This window comes from Theropithecus gelada, chromosome 8 (genome assembly GCF_003255815.1).
Source record: "Theropithecus gelada isolate Dixy chromosome 8, Tgel_1.0, whole genome shotgun sequence".
NCBI classification, from domain to species: Eukaryota; Metazoa; Chordata; class Mammalia; order Primates; family Cercopithecidae; genus Theropithecus; species Theropithecus gelada.
The window spans coordinates 141,052,011-141,071,224 of record NC_037676.1 but is presented as its reverse complement, the minus strand read 5'-3'; the positions used below and the strand labels follow the sequence as shown (position 1 = coordinate 141,071,224).

The window sequence follows — 19,214 nt, the reverse complement described above, 5'->3', positions numbered from 1 at the left end:
GTAGACTGGGATGTAGGTAAAATGAACCACAGAGACTTCGATCTATGTACCCCAGGCCCCCAACACTATCCCTGAGCAGAGATGGGACTGGGATGGTTTTCCAGGCTGGAAGTCAGCTCCTTACCCTCCTCACTGTGTCACGTATAGTTGACAGCACAGTCCACAACCAGGGAGGTAAGAGTAGAATTGTCTCATTGGGAACTCTGACCGAGCAACAGATTATTTCAATGTCAAAAAACAAACGGCCTGTGCAACGTGCTATGCTGTCACTAGATGGGCAGCAGGGACTGGGTTGAGGCATGTCTAAGACTCCGTGGTCTACAAGGTTTTGCTGCTTGGAAGCCACAAGTGGCTTTAGGCATCTACAAGGAAAGAAACTGGGAGCCAGTAAGCCTTCACTGAGAAACATTAAAAATCTGGGCCAGCAGAGGACTTTATTTTATCTTTTAAACATCTTAACTCCTGAGACCCAGCAGTTTATATCCTGGTTAAACACTTGGAAGTTTAGACTGACAGACCTGGGCTTGAATTCTTGTGTTTGCCCTCTCTCCCCTCTTTACTTATGGCTGGTCCTCTGTGTGTTTAATTTCAGCATCTGTGAAATGGGTAGAACAAGCCCACCTATTACTGTGAAGATTCAATGCATTAACACAGGAAAAGTGCACCAGGGGGCGCTGGGCACAAGTCTCCTCCTCTCTGATTGATGCCCGTGCGTCCTTGAGGACATTACAAGCGTTCTCTGACTCAGTTTCCTCACCTGAAAACATGAAAACAAAAACAAACAAAAAAAACCACCTTGTATTTTTGCTGCAAACATTTTGTTCATTGATTCAGGAAATATTGATTAAAGGCTTACTAGAAATAGTATCTGCATGGGTCAAGGTAGTATAATAGTTAATATAAGGGAAAAAACAAGAGGAAAGACAGCACTTAAAATTATAGCTGACTGTTATAGCTGGAAGTTATAATAAGTGCTCTGTAGGACATAAACAACAGTGGGAGGGTAAGAAAAAAGGAAGAAGGGTTCTGCTTGGGTCAGGGAATTAAGGGACCCCTCTGAGGACACAGCCAGGCAAAGGGCACTCCGGGTGGAGGAAACTCTATATAAAGGGACAGCAGTGACCTCAGCTCCAGCCTCCAGAAGCCAGTGCCCCACAGCTTCTGGAGTAAACACAAAAGCGGTGGAGGACAGGAGTGGGGCGTGGACAGAGGCCGACTTCCCTAGGGTGTTGTGGCCACGGGAAGAATTTGGAGTTCTATTGTGATTTGAATGGCAACCCATTGAAGACTTTGCTTTGTTTTACTTCAAACTTTATTTATGTATTTATTTTGAGACAGAGTCTCGCTCTGTCTTCCAGGCTGGAGTGCAGTGGTACTATCTTGGCTTACTGCAACCATCGCCTCCTGGGTTCAAGCAATTCTCCTGCTTTAGCCTCCTGAGTGGCTGGGACTACAGGCGTGTGCCACCACACCCGACTAATTTTCTTTCTTTTCTTTCTTCTCTTTCTTTCTTTCTTTCTTTCTTTCTTTCTTTCTTTCTTTCTTTCTTTCTTTCTTTCTTTCTTTCTTTCTTTCTTTCTTTCTTTCTTTTTCTTTCTTTCTTTCTTTCTTTCGTAGAGACAGGGTTTCAACATGTTGGCCAGGCTGGTCTTGAACTCCTGACCTCAAGTGATCTGCCCATCTTGGCCTCCCAAAGTGCTGGGATTCCAGGCGTGAGCCACCGCACCCCGCCTACTTTAAGCTTTTTAGTGAAGGATAGAAAACATCCAGATAGCTGAACACATCTTAAGTGTACGGCTTGATGAATTTCTCACAAACTGTACATCCCCTTCCGCCCAGTGGAGCAGTCTGAGCAAGAGAGGAGTACTGCCTTACTGTGCTTTAAGTTCACTTTGTTTTGTGTGGAAAGCAGGTTGCGGCCAGGAGACACAGAGGCAAGGAGAGAAGCTGGGAAAAGTCTTAGGCCAAGTGAGAGGTGCCTGTGGCAGGGTTTCTGTTCTGTTGTTTATTGTAAGGTCCAACCCCAAAGCAGCAAGAGTGAGGGGAAGAAGGCGAGGCCTGGGAACATGCACAGAGAGAGTGTTACAGAGATGGCAGTAGCTGCCCCAGAAAGCAGCACTGTGCGTTGAATCCTGTAGGACATCAGCATTGCACAGAGGCCACCCTGCAGTGAGTGCCCTTGGAATAGTCTACCTGGATAGGGGACAGGGTGGATAACTGATTTGCCAGCTATCTTGTGTTTCTGGCTGGTTAAATTCCAGCCTGAGGAGTGTTAAGCCCTCTGTAGTTCCAGGCTGTGTACCCAGTCCCTCTGTGCAGCTGTGGGGAAAGCCAGATCCCATGTCCCATGAGCTTCATGTGAGCTTGGAAGTGGCAAGTGGAGCTCTAACCTCCTTGGTCCAGTTGGTCTGCTTAGGACCCAAGACCCCCGAGGCCCCTGTTCCCAGCAGGAGTGATGGATGCCCTGTGGAAGTGCAGCCTCCTGGGTCAGGGCTGAGGATGCTGGTAGTGTGAGGAGTTTGCAAACCAGCAGAAGGGGTTGGGATCTCCGCTAAACAGATGAGGACCTGGGGGTGGTGTGGGGGGATGGCAGCAGGAGCTGAGCATATCTGGGGAGGTGCACGAGAGATGACAGGGCAGAGCCAAAGGGGAGGCAGTGGAGATGGAAGTTCGCAGTAGTATCTGAAGAAAGAACATATGGATGGAAAGCAAACTCCTGGGTGCAGAGCCACCCTCATGGCACTTAAAGTTTGGGGGCAATAGAGGGAGAGAGGTACAGTGGTGCGGGAGAAAGTGAGTGGTCTTTTTGGTTTTTGGAGACAGGGTCTTGCTCCGTTGCCCAGGCTGGAGTGTAGTGGTGCCATCATAGCTCACTGCAGCCTTGACCTCCCGGGCTCAGGTAATCCTCCTACCTCAGCCTCTGGAATAGCTGGGACTACAGGCACGCACCAGCATGCCATGCTAATGTTTGCATTTTTGGTAGAGATAGGGTTTCACTATATTGCCCAGGCTGGTCTCCAACTTCTGGGCTCAAGCAATTTACTTGCTTTGGCCTCCCAAAGTGCTGGGATTACAAGCGTGAGTCCCCACACCCGGCGAGTTGTTGTCTTGAACTCATTGTATCATTGGTGGCTTTGAGGTCATGCATATAGAAAATCCAAATAAAGCTTGAGATCCAGAGAAGCAGAGCAAGATGAGAGGGCGAGAAGCACAATTTGAGGAGGTGCTGGGTCGCTTAGTCTGGGTGCAACATCAGGGTGGCCACCTGGAGTGAGGTCTCTACGCTGTGCCTCTGGACCCTCCCTGGCTTAGCCCAGTCCCGGCTCTGCCACAGAGGGGATACACGTGTGGGTACCTCTTACACAGAACTGAATGAGAAATCGACTAGATCAAGGTAAAAGAAGTGAAGAGAGCCAGGGTGAGCCCAGAGATCTTGTGATGTGTGGAGGTCTGATGGAGGAGGGTGAGCTAGCAGGAGGCTGGCAGAAACCTAGAGAGGTGGGGTAGAGAAGAGAGGGGAAGGGAAAGAGGGTTTAAGATCGGGGTGGGGTGGGTGAAGGGGTTGACTGGTTAGTTGGGAAATGTGAGCAGATAACTGATCAGAGAGCACAGCACATAGTAATGGTCTGATGAGGAAACGGAAGATGGAAAGAATGAGCAGCTTGTTCTCAGTCGTCCAGGGGGAAATGGAAAGGGAGCTGCTTGGAGGAGCTGAAGGTGAAAGCCTCACTCTCAGGGTGTGGGGATGGGCATGGCAGGGGTAGCAGAGCCCAGGATGCAGTAGCGGCTCAGCCATGCAGGGATGCAAAGGTGGGAGGCCACGCCCCTTTGCCTGCAGATCCTCAGAGGTGACCTCAGTCTACAATGGGAGGTACAGCGCCCCATTGGGTGCCCTGGAAGGAGGAGAGTAAGTGTGTGGGGGGGGGATGGCACCACCTCTAGATTGTGTGCTATACCCCCTCACTTGCCTTCTCCAGGCCTCAGCCCTGTGTGCAGGGACAGCTCTGATTCATGGCTAGTTTTGTACTTGGGAAGGCTGCACCAGATGCCAGATGTTCCTCACGGACATCTGGCTGTCATTCCCCACAGCCTCACCAAAGCTGCCTCAGGGATGCACCAGTTCCCATTCCGGGAGCCCACCTCCACCAGCCTTCCAGGGAGGGCCATGGGCAGCCACGTCCAGTTCTGCCCTCTGACCTGAGGCCCAGTGAAGGGGTCCTGGTCTTGCCATCTGCCTCTACATGGTGTTCAGGGGACCTGACAAGGTGGAGGGCTGAGCCCAACCCCTTGCTCTTTCCTGGGGGCTCCATGCTCCTGTTCCTGTGGCCTGCCTTTGCCACTGGTACTGGTTTTGGGGTCATGACTGTGTGAGTTTGGACACAGACCACATGCCCAGGTTGTGTGCTAATGGAGAGAACGTGGCTGGAGGTAGCACAAATATATCACACCTTATCTTGTTTGCATGTCTTCCCTGAGAACCACAGACTAAAAGAGGCAGGATATGTGGGTGAGGAGGCATTCTGGGCTCATTCGGCTAGTCCCTTGTTTTCTGGGGACTGAGAAGGGAGATGGTTTATCCACAGACATGGAGTGACTTAGGGTCAATGCTGAGAGCAGGCTTAGCCTCCTGGGGCCCATCATACGGTGTTTCTGACCTTCTCTCCTCTGACCTCTGCTAGGGAAGGCCTATCTCCTCTCCAGGGGCCGCGTGAAATACCTCTTCAGCCCTCCTCTGGATTGACGTGATACTCTTGCAATGTGCCACTCCTTTGATTTTATGCAACTCCTTCTATTCACAATCCATGTAGGGAAGCAGGGAGGTGTTTTGCTTTGTTTTGTTTGGTTTTTCCTCTCACCCGGGGTCGAGCGCTGCGTGATAAAGACCCTGGGGATCTTCAACTCCTCCTCTCTGAGCCTGTAGAAGCTTAGGGTTTGGAGGGTAATGGACTGACTAGGTTTGGGGAAATGTTTTGCTTGGCACCCTCAGGTTCCATGGTCAGAATCTCCAGGGGAAAGCTGGACGTGGTGGGCACGTGCCTGTAGTTCCAGCTACTCAGGAAGCTGAGAACGGGGGATCACTTGAGCCCAGGAGTTTGAGGCTGCAGTGAGCTGTGATTGCACCACTGCACTCCAGCCTGGATGATAAAGCAAGACCCAGCCTCTAAACAAAAAAAAAAAAGAAAGAAAAAAGAAAAAAAATTCCAGGAGGACTGTGCTCTGTGTGACTTGGAAGTCCTCCACATTGAACTTGGTGCTCTATGCACCTTCTCTCTTCCAGTTCCCATTAGAACCCTGAAGAGCAGATATTGAGAGTTTCCTTTGGTTCTAAAATTGAGCAGAGTGAGCCTTGGAGGGTCTGAAAAGGCTGGAGGTGCCACACACATAAAGCACAAGGCTTTCTTTCTGTTAAGGAGCAAACAGAACAGAGGCAGCAAGGACGAAGCCTAAAGAGATGTTAGTTCACACTGTACTGATGACATCACCACCCAGGGCCATGACCTTGGGTCAAAGGTTTGATCAAAGACAGAGGGCAAAGCCATGTGCTGTCATTCCAGGGCCAGTTTTCCTGTAAAAGCCAATTATAACTGGAGGAGCAGCTCATTAGGCTATACCCCTCAGCAGGCAACCTCTATGGGTTTGGGTTTATGGGAAGGAGGTGCTGGGTCAAGTGCCTGGGGAGGAGGCCCAGTGCTGGCGCGGTCTGGTGGGAGCTGCACCGTGAGGCATCTCCTCCTTATTGACATCTGATGCCTTATCTGTAAAACAGGGGAGCTGGACCACAGGGTCACTCAGACTTTCTCCTGATCCTGAAGCTGAGTCCGTGTTGTCAGAACATTGATTCCAGAGGGAACCACTGTTCCTGGTTGACCCCTTACAGCTCAGCTCAGCTTTTGCCCTTTTTGTGGTTGTTCCTCTCCACCCACTCCCAAGATTTTCAGGATGGGGTGGCAGATTCAAGGGGCAGGAGGGGCCTGGACATGGTGGGCAGAGTCAGGAGCAGCTCCAGGCCCCAGGATTGGCTGATTCCCTCTAAGCCTCAGGTGCCTTGCTGTGAAATAGGGAGACCATAGGTGCCTGGGCACGGATCTGCCTCAGGGGTCAGGTCAGCCTTGAACGTCCAGGCGAAGCTGTGTCTGGCCAGGGCATGGAAGGTTGTGGTCATGCCAGGGGCCACACTGAAGTCCTACTTGGCACTGACCCGTCCTCATGTCCATCTTCTGAAGCTTCTCCCCAGATCTAGGGCCCGTGGGGGCAGAGCTGTGGTGAGGGTGGGCTCTGAGTGCGAGCAGTGGCGGTGGACCTGGGCCCAATATCTCTGGGGCAGGAGGTGCGCAGGATGAGAGTGGGTAGGTGGCAAGCTGGAGGTGGGCATGGGGTCAGCAGATAGAGGTAGGGGCAAGCGTGGGCAGAGGCAGGAGTGCAGGCGGATTCAGCCTGGAGGAGAGGGGAGGAAACGGGGATGTGGACAGCAAGGCCAGGAGGAGACAAGCAGGGAGAACCAGAGGGGCAAAGGTGGCCTTTCACCAAAGAAAGAGGGGCAGGCACAGGGTCAGGGAGAGTGGGATGGGGACATGCAGGACAGGTGAACACCCAGCTGTCCCAGGCACACCAGCAGGGCAGGGGAGCAGCCAGAGAGGTCACTGGGAGCCCGGGGCAGGCCTGGCCCTGCCTCCAGCCCTGGGCCTGTTGGCTGGGGTTTTCCATGTCTGCCAGGCTGGGGCCCTCTTCCTTGTCAGGAATGTGTCCCTGGCAGTATGCCCTAGAAGGCGCTGGCAAGAAGGGACCCACTGGGCCATCCTGGGAGTGTGTCCCACAGGCCGCCCACACAAAAACTCCTCTCTCTCTGTGTCTCTCTCACTGCCTCTGTCTCTCTCTGTCTCTCTCTCTCTCTGTCCCTCTCTCTTGCTGTCTCTACTCTGTCTCTCTTGCTGTCTCTCTGTCTCTCTTTTTTTCTCTTGCTTTCTCTGCTTCTCTCTCTGTCTCTCTTGCTGCCTCTCTCTTTGTCTCTCTCTCTGTCTCTCTCCCTCTCTTTCTCTTGCTGTCGCTGCTTCTCTCCCTCTCTGTTCCTCCAAGGCTAGCACCCCCCACTGTAGAAACGCCCAAAAGCATTCACACACAAATGCACACGGGGCACATGCACCTAATGGTTTCACACAGTGAACAGTGCAGCCCTGCACACACATGCAGAGACACGCAGAGTCTGCTGGGAGCGCTCACACACAGGTGCAGTGACAGGGCCACACCTTGACTGCTCTAGGGGAGCCTCGGGGTGAGAGGCACAGCTGGCAGGTGCAGAATTGCCATGCCCTCTTCATTCCTTTGCCATTTGTAGTAACTTCTGGAGCTGCTAATGAGCAGGCCCCCCTCCAAAGCTCTAGGCATGGCCCCCTTTTCTGCAAGTCCCCCACCCCAGTCCCCCTGTCCAGCTCTGAGCTCCTTCCATCCTGCCCCTGCTTTGTTTAAAGTCTCCCTCTAAGAAAATCAAAGTCAGCCTGAGCTGTGATGGCTCCAAAGGCCTCTTCTTCCACAGAAGGGAGGGCCGGAGCAGATTGAAGGACCCACTGTCCCGCACCCTTGACAGTGGGTGGCTTGGGAACAGATCAGAAGCTATGTCGGTGGGGACAGGTGAAGTTGCTGAAGCAGCTCTGCCTGGGGGTGGGGTGGAGGCTCCTCCAGAGAAGGAATTAGTGTTGTTCATGGAGCCCTAATCTAATGAGTAAAGCTGGGCTGATTCATAAAATCCTTTCCGGGCACAATCCTGGCTCAGAGAACTCAAGGGCATTTCCTGCTCAGAAGGTAGGAAGCTCCTTGTTCCTGGGGAGATTCAAAAAGGGCCACTGCACAGGGGTTGTGAGTAGAAGGAAGGATTGCTTTGGGCAGGGAGTTTCCCAGCTGGCTTTGAAAGCTGTGGTGCTCCTGCTCCGATGCACAAGAGGCCCCACTGCACTCGAATGGGGAGGAGATGTTCAAATGAGGAGCTGAGAACACTCTGCCCCAGCCCAGCAGGCAGCAGCTAGGAGCATACAGGGCCCCTGGAGCCACACTGCTGCTGCTTGAGATCAAATGCTGGCTCTGTCGCCTACCCATCCTGTGACTTTGGATAAGGGGCTTTACCTCTTGGTGCTTTATTTCCCTCATTTATTCCAAACAAACAATAGCCATGAGAATTGCCACTTTATGGGGCTGTTAGAAGGATTCAGTTAATTGATATGTATGCAAAGTGAATTGAAAGATGGTTGTCACATAATAAGCACCATGTGGGCATCAGCTTCTGTGTGCCAGGCACCGTATTGGACATTTTTTCTTTTCTTTTATCCTATCCTTATCAAAATTCTGAGAGGTAGTTCATTATTTTATAATTGAGGAAGCTGAGACCCAGAAGGATGCTGGAGGCCATGCAAGGTCACACAGCAAGTGGATAGGAGAGCCAGCCTCTTGACTGCTGGATACCTGAGTAGACCCATCCTCCCCTTCCACTATCACCGTCACCTCCTCCTTCATCACCATCATCACCATTGCTACCACTGTTGCCATCACCACCACCTCCTCCATCATCACCACTGCTATCACCGTCATCGTCACCATCACCACCATCACAATCACCACCACCTCTATCAAGCCATCTCTAGGAGAAGAGAAAGACATTAGAATCTGATGGGGTCTGGGAGGCCAAGGCTGGGGCAGAAGGCCTCTTAATGTAACTGGAATAGAAATAGGTAAGTGTGAGAGCCAAAGGGATTGCTGTCCCTCTGGGGGCTCCAAAGGTGACATTTCTTGTTGGTGATCATCAGTCACGGCAGTGAGCAGAGACTCAAACAGTGTGCTGAGCAGGCCAAAGCAGAGTGCCATGGGAAGGGCTCCATCACCTTAGTTAGACCTGGCCTTGAGCCCTGCCTCTACTACCTCCCAGGAGAGTAACCAGGAGCAGGTCACTTGTCCTCTTTGAGCCTCAGTGTGTTTGTGTCACTGGGAATGTCAAAACCCTTCAGGAAAGCTGTTGAGAGAATGAAATGGAATCCACTGAAATTCTGGGCTTCAGGAGGGCAGAAACTCTTGTTCTCTTGTCCTTTCTGTTCCCTGTGGCCTCCCTCGGATCCAGGTAGTGGTCATGTCCCAGCAGATAGTGGACACCCAGGATGTGTTCACGCCTTCACTCCTCTGCTCTTTAGTGAGGTCATCAGCCTAATGATCATAACCTCCGAACAGAACACGAGCATCTCACAGTCACAATGATGCATTCCCTCTGTCCCCTGCACACACTGTCCTATGGCCAGACACCCTTGCACCATCATCCTTGCCCCTCACCTGCCATGTGACAGTCACAGGCACCATCTCTATCAAGCTACCGCAACCTGCTCATTTAAGGAGTTCTTAAGGGTCTCCACACCCTTGCTCAACAGATGGATCATTCCACCCCACACTGGTCTTGTGGTTCACCCTTTCCCTTGGCCATCTCCGCAGGTCACACTGTTGTGCGAAGATGGGAGATTGGGTGTCAGACAGACTTGGGTTGGAATTCTGAGTATTAATGAGTTCTGTTACTTTGGAGCAGTCTCTTACTCTTGTAAGTGTTCGTCTTCCCCTCTGAGAAAATCAGAAGGGCTGTTGGAGGTCATGGTGCGTGAATGTGCTTGCTGAATCTAGGGATTCGGTAACTGACACGTCTTTCCTTTTTCTTTTCCTTCTTACGCTACCACTGCCTTAATCCCAAATGTTTGGAGGTATTTTTCAACGCTGTTGAGCTCCTTGGAATAATGAACTTGTTGGTTTCGAGCTGAACCAGGTAACAATCAGTCCACGTGTTCTCTCAGGGTACCCCAACTTTGAAGTAGAGTAATTAGCATCTTGCTAATTTTCTTGGTGAAAATAATTTTTAAATCATTAAAGAGGGAGTCTCTTCTAATACATTTTTAAAAAGAGAGAGACCTGTTGTGGAAGCATTGGGAGTATGTGTGTTTTCCTGAAACTTCCCAAGACAGCTCCCTCAGGAGTCATTATTAGAGAACAGTATTAGAGGTTCAGACCGTCTCTGAAATGAGGAGTCAGGGGAAGAAGAGTATGGGTTTGACATAGTTGCTCTACCTGCTGTCTCCAGTTGCTGCCCAGCCATTCTCCCTGAACCTGCTCCAATGGGGCCCTTGTCCCATCATTCAGGGCACCAATGACCTGTAGGATGCCAAACCTCACCATAAATGCTGCCCCTTCTTTTTTGAGACCAGGTCTTGCTCTGTCACCCAGGCTGGAGTGCAGTGGTGTGATCTCTGCTCACAGTAGCCTCTCCCTTCTGGGTTCAAGTGATTCTCTGCCTCAGGCTCCCTAATAGTTGGGACTACAGGCACGTATCACCACGCCCTGCTAATTTTTGTGTGTGTGTGTATACACACACACATACACACACACATATATATACACATATATATATATATATATTTTAGTAGAGATGGGGTTTCACCATATTGGCCAGGCTGATCTCAAACTCCTGGCCTCAAGTGATCCACCCGCCTCGGCCTCCCGAAGTGCTGGGATTATGGGCCTGAGCCACTGGGCACAGCCTGTTTCCCTTCTCACTTGACATTTAAGAACTGGTGCCTTGGACTGCTCCCTGCTGTATGAAACACTCCCTCCACATACCCTGCGGACCTCCCTCTCCCTGGTTCTCCTCCCACCTCACTGGCCACCCCTTCTCAGTCTCCTTTGCCAGCTACTCCTCATCCCCCGCATTTCAATATTGGAGGCTGCGAGGACCTAATTTGCAGACCTCTCTCCTCTGTCTCATGTATCGCTGAATGATCTCACTCACTCCAGATGCTTTAAACACTATCTCTGCTCCAGCAACTTCCAAATGGAAAGCCCCAACCAAGCCTCATGCCTTGAAATCTGAAAGCCAAGCTTATAGATCCAGATGCTTGCTGAGCACCCATAGGATATCTCACATGGAAAATGTCCACCACTGGACTCAGGTTCTGTGGCTCCAGCATTCCAGCTGCACAGGGCAGAGCATTCACTTTCTCAGACACTCCACATCTCATCTCCCTTCAGAGCCTGCCCAGTCTTTCAGGATAGATCCAGGGACTGTCTACCTCTCCTCTCCTCTACCCCCACCACAAGGAACAAACCACCATCATCCCTTCCCCCTGACCACTGTGGTGGCCTCCTGGCTGGTCTCTGCCTTCACCCCTTCCCTGTCACAGCCAGGCCCTTCTCCTACTGCAGGGTGACACATCTTACCAGGGTCCATCAGCCCCAACCCCAGCCTCTGGCCCCTTCTACCTCATCTCACCATTGCTCTTCCCTTTGCTGACCATCCCAGCCATGTGTCCCCACTCTTCCTCACCTCCAGGTCCTTTCCCAGACCTCCCATGCGTCACTCCCCCAATTCCTGCCTCCTTGTATTTGCCTCCAATCCCTTTTTCCCCGAGTAGAGACATCCAACACTTCCAACCACCTGCTATGCCACCCTCTCTTCCATCCCTGCCTTCGCGCTTCCACACTACCGCCCCCACCTGCTATCATTACAGACATTTTGGAGACCCCGGTGCCTTGTTTGATCAATTTCCACCTTTTCCACTGGATGGCTGATCCTTGAGGACAGAGAGCTTGCCACTTTGCCATTATTTTATGCCCAAGATCAGTTCAGTGCCAGGTGCATACTGGGTGTTCATTAAACAAGAAATGAAGGAAGGTTTGGTCTCAGAAGGTCTGCTGGCTCTCACACAAAAAGGCTGCAAAGGCTCTGCTGCCCCTGAGCTCCCCTTGCTCCTCCATCTCCTCCCCATCGTCTCCTAGAGAAAGCTCCACACAGTCTCTGGTGACACCTACTGGTGCTTGGTTCTTGGGCCATTCCTGGGAGGGAAAGGAGGTCCGAGGAACCCTTGGGCCATTTGAAGTCATGGATGATGGCTGGCACCCAAAGTCCTTGTTGGACAGGTAGCACTTACATGTAGTAATGACCATGAGCAGCGCCTGCTGCTACCTAGCCTTAATCGCGTCCACCTTGCACTCGTGGGCAGAGTGAGCTCTCCATTTCTCTGAATTCCAGACTCGGGCTTGGGCCACGAGGCTCTCCATGGCATGCATGGCATTTTCCCATTCCTCTCCTGTCCCTCTCCTCCTGCCACTGTAGCTGTGGGGCTTGGCCCCTCCTCACCCCCATGATAAACAAAACCCCTCCAGGCTCAGGCTTTGTCCTGCTCTTCCCATGACTGGACTGGTCTCCTTCTTAGCTCTCAGCTCAGATGTCACTCACCTTAGAGCTCTTCCCAGACCAGCTTATCCAGCATCTGTCCAGTGTCCCTGCTCCCAAAGCCCCACTATGTCGCAGGCATATTTCCTCCATGGCAAAGGCTGCACGCCATGGCTGGCTTTCCTCTCTGTGTCGGCTTCTGTGCTGTTCTGCGTTGCTCTCTGCTTCCTCCACTAGCACGGGAGCACCAAGAGGGCAGTAGCCGCTCGCCTGTGTGTACATGTGTTTGCACTTGTTCCTTGCACTGAGACATATGTGCCAGGCACTTGGAAAATACGTGTTGAGTAAATGAAGGAATAAATGAATGAGCACTTATTAGATGCCAGGTTTCATGCTGAGAACTTCCCATCCACTGTCCATCCTATTTAACCTTTAGGACAACCGTGGATGGAAAGGGGAGGGACTTTCACCCCTGTTTTTGGGTTTGGAAACAGACACACAGGGGGCAGCTGACATGAAAGAGGTGAGGCCTGTCTTACCCCAGAGCTTCCTCCCATCAACGTTGGGGCTCAAGATTCTTTCACATGGTCTTGTCCTTTTTTGGCTTGTCCGTACACTGGTGCACAGCTCACACTTGGCTGGGAAAGGAGGGATGGCCCTGGTAGGCCCTCACCTTGTTACTCTTTCTTGTGCCTCACCAGTCTCCAAACAAAGATAACTGCATCCCCAACTCCCATCAGTTAGCGCCCAGCTGTGCCAGAGCCCCACCCTCATTCTTCGTGCTGCATCTTCCTGAGATAGAGAAAAGGAAGGGAAGGAGGGAGGTGGCCCTGATCCCCTGAGTCAGTGTTTGCAGCTGTCAGCAGGTCCAGGGGGATTTCCCTTTCTGGCGATACTTTGTCTACCGCATATTTTACAGACTTCCCATGAAACACTTGCATAAACATTTTCACAAAACACGCAGCACCCTGTCCATGCCCTCTCTCCTGCCTAAAGGATCTGGGAGATGTGGATTGACCACCCAGAGGATCTGGGCCTTCTGGGCAGGCAGCTGGTGCTGATACACTCTGGCCTAGAGGAGAAATGCAAGCCAGTAATCTCCAGAAAGTTTCAGAACAGGTGGTGGAGGTGGAACTGCGCATAAGAACCAATGTCTGGACCCTGGGTTGTCTTCATCTTCTCAAAAAATGCACACCATGGCCCTGAGATGTGGTTAATAACAATTTCCCTCCCCCTTTCAATTACTAGGAAAGTTACTTGGTCACCTATAAAATATGAATAATAGCATCTGCCCTGCAAACCACGAGGAGGATTAAGTGAGAGCCTGTGTGTAACGCTGACACAGTATAGCCATTCAGTGGTTGGCTGGTTATCATAACCAATGTGGTTTCCAATGCGGAGATTGTGGATAGTGGTTAAGAGCTCAGATGCTTACATCTGACTCCCTGGGTTCAATTCTGTGCCTCTTGTCAGCTGTGTGATGTTGGGTAAATTACTTCACCTCTCTGAGCCTTGGCTTCTCATTGCATAAGCCAATGAATCCTATAGGTACAGAGTGAGGAAGATTCTTCTACAAGTCAAGACTGTTAAAAGGCAAAATGGGCTGCTGTAGAAAGTAGCAAGCTGGCCATCTGCTGGTGCAGGCTTTGGAGACAGACAGACCTGAATCCCTATTGGCTGGTGACCTGAGGCAGTTGACCTGGCCCTTGGAGAGGCTGCATCATGCAGTGGCCGAGAACTGGATACCAGAGCCATCATGCTGACATTGCCACCTGCAAGTTATGTGGGCTTGGGCAGTTGACTAACTTCTTTATGCCTTTCTTTCTACAGAAAGAAGTTAGTCCCCCTTTCTTTCTTTCTGTAAATAATAGCACCTACCTCGTAAAGCCATGGTAAGGATTCAATTAAATGTGTTAATGTATTCAACATGCCTGGAACAGCGTCTGGTGCACAGCAAGCCACCTACATGTGTCTGCTGCTTATGGAGATAACTACATCCCTCCCGCAGAGCAGTCAAGAGGCTCAGAAACAATCCACATGGCATTCCCAGTGCAGCACCTAGCCATGTGGGCACTCAGTCCCTGGGAGCCATGACAGTGTAATCCTTGTTAACATGATCCCTGGGCCCTTGTGCCTGGCATGTGTCTGTTGCCTATCTGAAATGGAGATGTGTGGAAAATTCCTTGGCTGGTCTTGGAGCAGCGGAGGAACTGGACCTTGTGTCTGCTGGGCGTCCACTTCAGCTCTTCCCTCCTCCGCCTCTTCCCCTTCCCACTTGGATGTCATACATCTTGTCTGTGGTTAGCTGCACTCAGCAGCGGCTGCTGCGAGGTGATGGATGAGCCATGATTGCTTCCTGCCTGGTATCCGGCAGGCTGCCCTGGCATCCTTCCCTTGTTTCTACCACTCCTGCTGATCTCCTAACATGGGGCCACCATATCTCTTCCTAGATGCTAGATTCAGGTAGGCATTTATTCAAATACAGAGACATTTCTCCTATCTGACGAGTTTCTCATCTTGGACTCAGTTTTTATATCTGTGTAATGGGAACAAAATCTACCTTCTAGGATGGTTGTTGTGAGTTAAATCCAAAGCCAGATGATTGACCCACGCTGGGTACTCAATAATTGCATGTACCCACCTTTCCCAACTGGAAAAACTCTTGGCCGAGAGCCAGGGGATGACAAGGCTGTGTGTTCTGCAGACAGAACCATGGGTGCACCAATATAGAGCACGAGGACGTCAGACACCATGTTGTGCAAGCCCTTTTCCTCCCCTCAGGGACAAGCAGATGCCTCCCTTTTGCCATTTGGTAAACTGAGGGTGAAAATGGATGTGTTTTTCCAGAAAGACTACAGTAAATTCCTGGTGTTTTCCCTTAGAGCAGCAGCTCTGATCAATCAATAGGCTTCTGGTAAGAAGGAACCCACGCTGTGTGAAGAGATACCTTTTTTATCTTCAGAAGTCTAGAATATTCCACTTACCTAGAAAGTGAAGGAAAATGATTGTCAATGGGTAGACAATAAATGGACTTTAAGGAAGCAGTGTCTTTGTCATTAGACTTTTTCGTTTTTGTGTTCTCATGTTTTCAAAAAGGGAAATCAACCAGTGAACCAGCTAAGAACAAATTAAATCCACATTTTTAACTCGTAAGAACTTATCCTTGTCCTTTATTTAGAACTACTTCTTATGCTGCTCCTGAAGGATTACCTGAGAATTTCATATTTATTGGGATAGAGAAGATAACTCAGTCTGTATTTCCTGTACCAAGGAAATAATGCACCATTTCTCATCACCCTCATTAACTGTCCTTAGACATCCAGAAAGAGAATCTGACCTTCAAGCTGGTTACCCTGGCATATCAGTGAGGGCCACAGGAAGGAAATGCTTGCAAATTTGGAATGCACTCAACTGCAAGTAAAGAAAACCCATGTATGGTGGCTTAAACAAATAGAAGTTTTTTGTTTGTTAGTTTAGTTTTGTTTTGTTTTTTAAATCTTATGCTTCCCACCTAGGATTGGAATTGCTGGTTTGATATTTCCTCCATTCTCCTAGACAGTCCCCCAAACATTATGTTTCACATGCAAAGGGAGAAGAAGGGAAAGTAAACTCACCACCCCATCCACTTATCTATTCCCTTACATAAAGAAAACCAAAAGCTTTTTAAGCAATCCTTTCCTTCATCCACAGCAAACTTTTGTTATTTGTTTCCTTGGCCAGCCCTGAATCACACATCCAGCCCTAGCTGCAAGTGAGTCTGGAAAGGTGGGGAATAGAATAATCATAATTGACTTAGACCAAGCAGCTACTGTGTTTCTGCTCCATGGGCTGACAACTCTGTCTTTCTGAACTAAGGTGGCATTTATTTAGCAATTAAAAAGTGGGAAATGGATATGGGGGCTGATAAGAAATGATGCCTGCTACACCTCCAGGGCAGGAGCCCAAGGGCCCATGAAATACTCTCAGTGGCTCATCAAAATCATAACGAACCCCATGCCTGGGAGGCTCCACATTCCACCAGTCAGTGTTTACTTCTCAGTTCAGTTGTCAGAAGTCATTTCTGCTCAATAACTGAAGGCCTGTTATGGTTTTGGAGCTAGAAAGACAGTGGCCATACAGAGGTGAGCTGAGGTCCAACCGGTCTGAAGACTCCCAGTCCCTGGGGAGACAGGCATGCCCATTAGTGACTTCAGTATGGTGCCTTCAGCTCTCAGACACTGGGACCCGAGGAAGGGCTCCCTACCCAGGCTGGGACAAATGGAAACAAGCCCCTGGGGTTGTTGAAGGCTGAGCAGTCTCTAAGATTCAGGAGGAGGAGCCTTGTTAAGCATGGAGACACTATGACTCCCGGTAGCACTGATCCTTTCTTTCACTCACATGTTTGGAGTCTGTTGTATTAGTCAGGCCTGCAATGCCCTGAAGGCAGGGACTAGGACGTCTGTATCATCCACTTCTGTGACCCTAGAGCTAGCTCAATGCTTGGAACATATCTGGAGCTCAGTAAAGAATTGAGTTTGAATAAATGAGTGAATACAGAAATAAACAGATCATTCTCCAAGATATGGGGATATCTTGGCCAAAAGGACATGCAGAATGGCTTCCAATTATAGGCTAAGAGGAGCCATGGATGCTAACCCTACCTCCTTGCCAAGCAAGTAAACCCCGAGGGCCCCACCATCCCTGGGAAGCCTGGCTGCAGGGCCATTTTGGAAGCCATTTGTTCTGACTTAACCAACTCAACTATAAACTGCCCCTTGAGCCTGGTGAATGTGTGAGGCTTAGTGATGGCCCCAGAGGGAATTTGCAGGTTGTTTTGAGAAAGATTCCTTAAAGCAATTTGAGCAAGTTCTACTATCTTTGAGTAGAATCTCCATCATTTCTGTGTTCGTGGTCCTCCCCTTGGGAAATTTGCAGAGATGATGTGACTCAATGGAGCAGCCTACTCTGAGTTCTAGCCGCCAGCCTCCAGAGATTTGCTCATCATCAAAGATAGATAGAACCTTCTGAGTCAACCCGTCTTAAATTTTAAACTCATTAAAATGACACACAATTCCCAGCCTGTCTCTCTGGCAGGCTGCCAAACTTAAAGCAATTGATCGTCACCCCACAGCTGCCGCTGTCCTGGGTAGAGCTGTCTAAATATTGTGCTGTGCCTGCACCCGTTCGTGTATGTAGTGCTAGACAGACAGCTTGGTGCAGTTTCCAAAATAACCCCTTCCATGGTGCTTGTCAGACCTGGTGGTGCCTCTGAGGATAAACATTAAAAATACCTCCTTCCAAATCAGGAAAGATCTCATTTGTTCCCGTGCACTGAGACACTTATATCCTCAAATATGAGACCAGGCCATTGTATATGGAACTAATGGGGTGGTGGAGCTGCCTAATAATGTGTGATTATAATAATAATGTGTGATAACCAAATTGCTTCACGGGCAGGGCTGGGTCTTCAGGGAGGTAAGTGAGGTGCTTTGGGTGCTAAATTTATGAGAATACTGAATCTCCTTACAGCCTCTCAGTGCTATTGTAGGCATAATCTTGCCTAATCCTCAAAGCAGCCCTGTGACAAATGTGTGCATTTTAAGGTCTCCCATGCCACAGGTGCCCACACTAAGACACACAGATTAAGAGACTTCTCTAAGCCACAGTGGTAGGCGGGAGTGCAGTCGGCATGGACTCAGCACATTAAAATTCAAAGTTAATGCTCTTTCCGAAATTGTTAGAGGGACTGAAAGAGTTCATTTTTCTTCCAACTTTTTATTATTTATTTATTTATTTTTGAGGTGGAGTCTCATTCTGTCACCCAGGCTGTTGTGCAGTGGCACGATCTCAGCTCACTGCAACCTCCGCCTCCCAGGTTCAAGCGATTCTCCTGCCTCAGCCTCCTGAGTAGCTGGGGTTACTGGTGTGCACCACCATGTTCGGCTCATTTTTGTGTTATTAGTAGAGCCAGGGTTTCACCGTGTTGGCCAGGCTGGTCTCGAACTCCTGACCTTAGGTGATCCACTCGTCATAGCCTCCCAAAGTACAGGCATGAGCCACGACGCCTGGCCTTCTTCCAACTTTTTAGAAGTGAGGATTCATGAAGACTTTAAGATGTTTATGTAATATTGTATAATAATTTTTTATTGTATGACTTACTGAATTGCTTTTGTATAACTGAGTTTTACTTATTTGGAATTTGCCTTTTTATGGAACTGGACCTGAAGCTCCATTAGATGACTTATGGAACATCTTTCTGGTCTGTCCCTGCACACAGTTTCCATTTCATTGACATCCTACTGACTTGGAGGTTTCATGCTTTCCTAAATGTGCATGCTTTCCTAAATGAAGTTCCCTCTGCCTGTATCACCTTTTGGTCTTTTGCCTGTCTGGCTAAATCTTACTGTTCTTTCAAAAGGAATCTTTCCAAGAAAGCTTCTCTGTCCTCCTGCATTAGATTAGGTAGTATATCTGTGTCCTGAACCCCACAGCAGCAGGCACATGTATCTACAACTTATTCCACTTTGTTGATAATATTGATGTCCGTGTCTGGCTCCCTCGGACAAGGCTGTGAATTCATTGTAGACAGAGACAAAGCCTTGTTCATATTTCACTCCGGTACAGAACACGGTATTTGCAGAGTTGATGCTTAACATATACATGGGAAAATGAAAACATGAGTGAGTGCAGAGATGCCAGCTGCCTCCGCATCTTCTCCAGGCATTGAACACCTCACATGCTGCAAGGCAGGGTGGGGTCTCGTGTGCTGTCATATTTCACAGGGTGACGATGGATCACATTTTCTCATCAGTCTCTGTTTCCTCTTGCTTTCCTCAGATGTGCTCTGTCCTAGCGTTCGTGTAGAAGGAGATCGCTTTAAGCACACCAATGGAGGAACCAAGGAAATCACAGGTAAGGAAAAACAGCAACCACATGTGCTGTCTTTGGTGTATGATTTGCTGAGCCTGAGCATGACCCTAGTCAATTCAGGGCGGCCTCACTGACCCTGTTCTTGTTCCCATATTTCACCAGAGTCCTGATAAAATGGTTT

At 49.7% G+C, this 19,214-nt stretch overlaps 1 protein-coding gene across 1 annotated transcript in view; it reads left to right on the top strand.

Annotated features, from left to right (window-relative positions):
- COL22A1 (collagen type XXII alpha 1 chain) overlaps window positions 1-19,214 on the top strand; it is a 297,548-nt gene that overhangs the window by 19,784 nt on the left and 258,550 nt on the right. Inside the window, exon 3 of the mRNA XM_025394525.1 lies at window positions 19,001-19,075. Within this exon, the coding sequence (XP_025250310.1) occupies window positions 19,001-19,075 (75 nt within the window). The remainder of the gene's footprint in view (window positions 1-19,000; window positions 19,076-19,214) is intronic.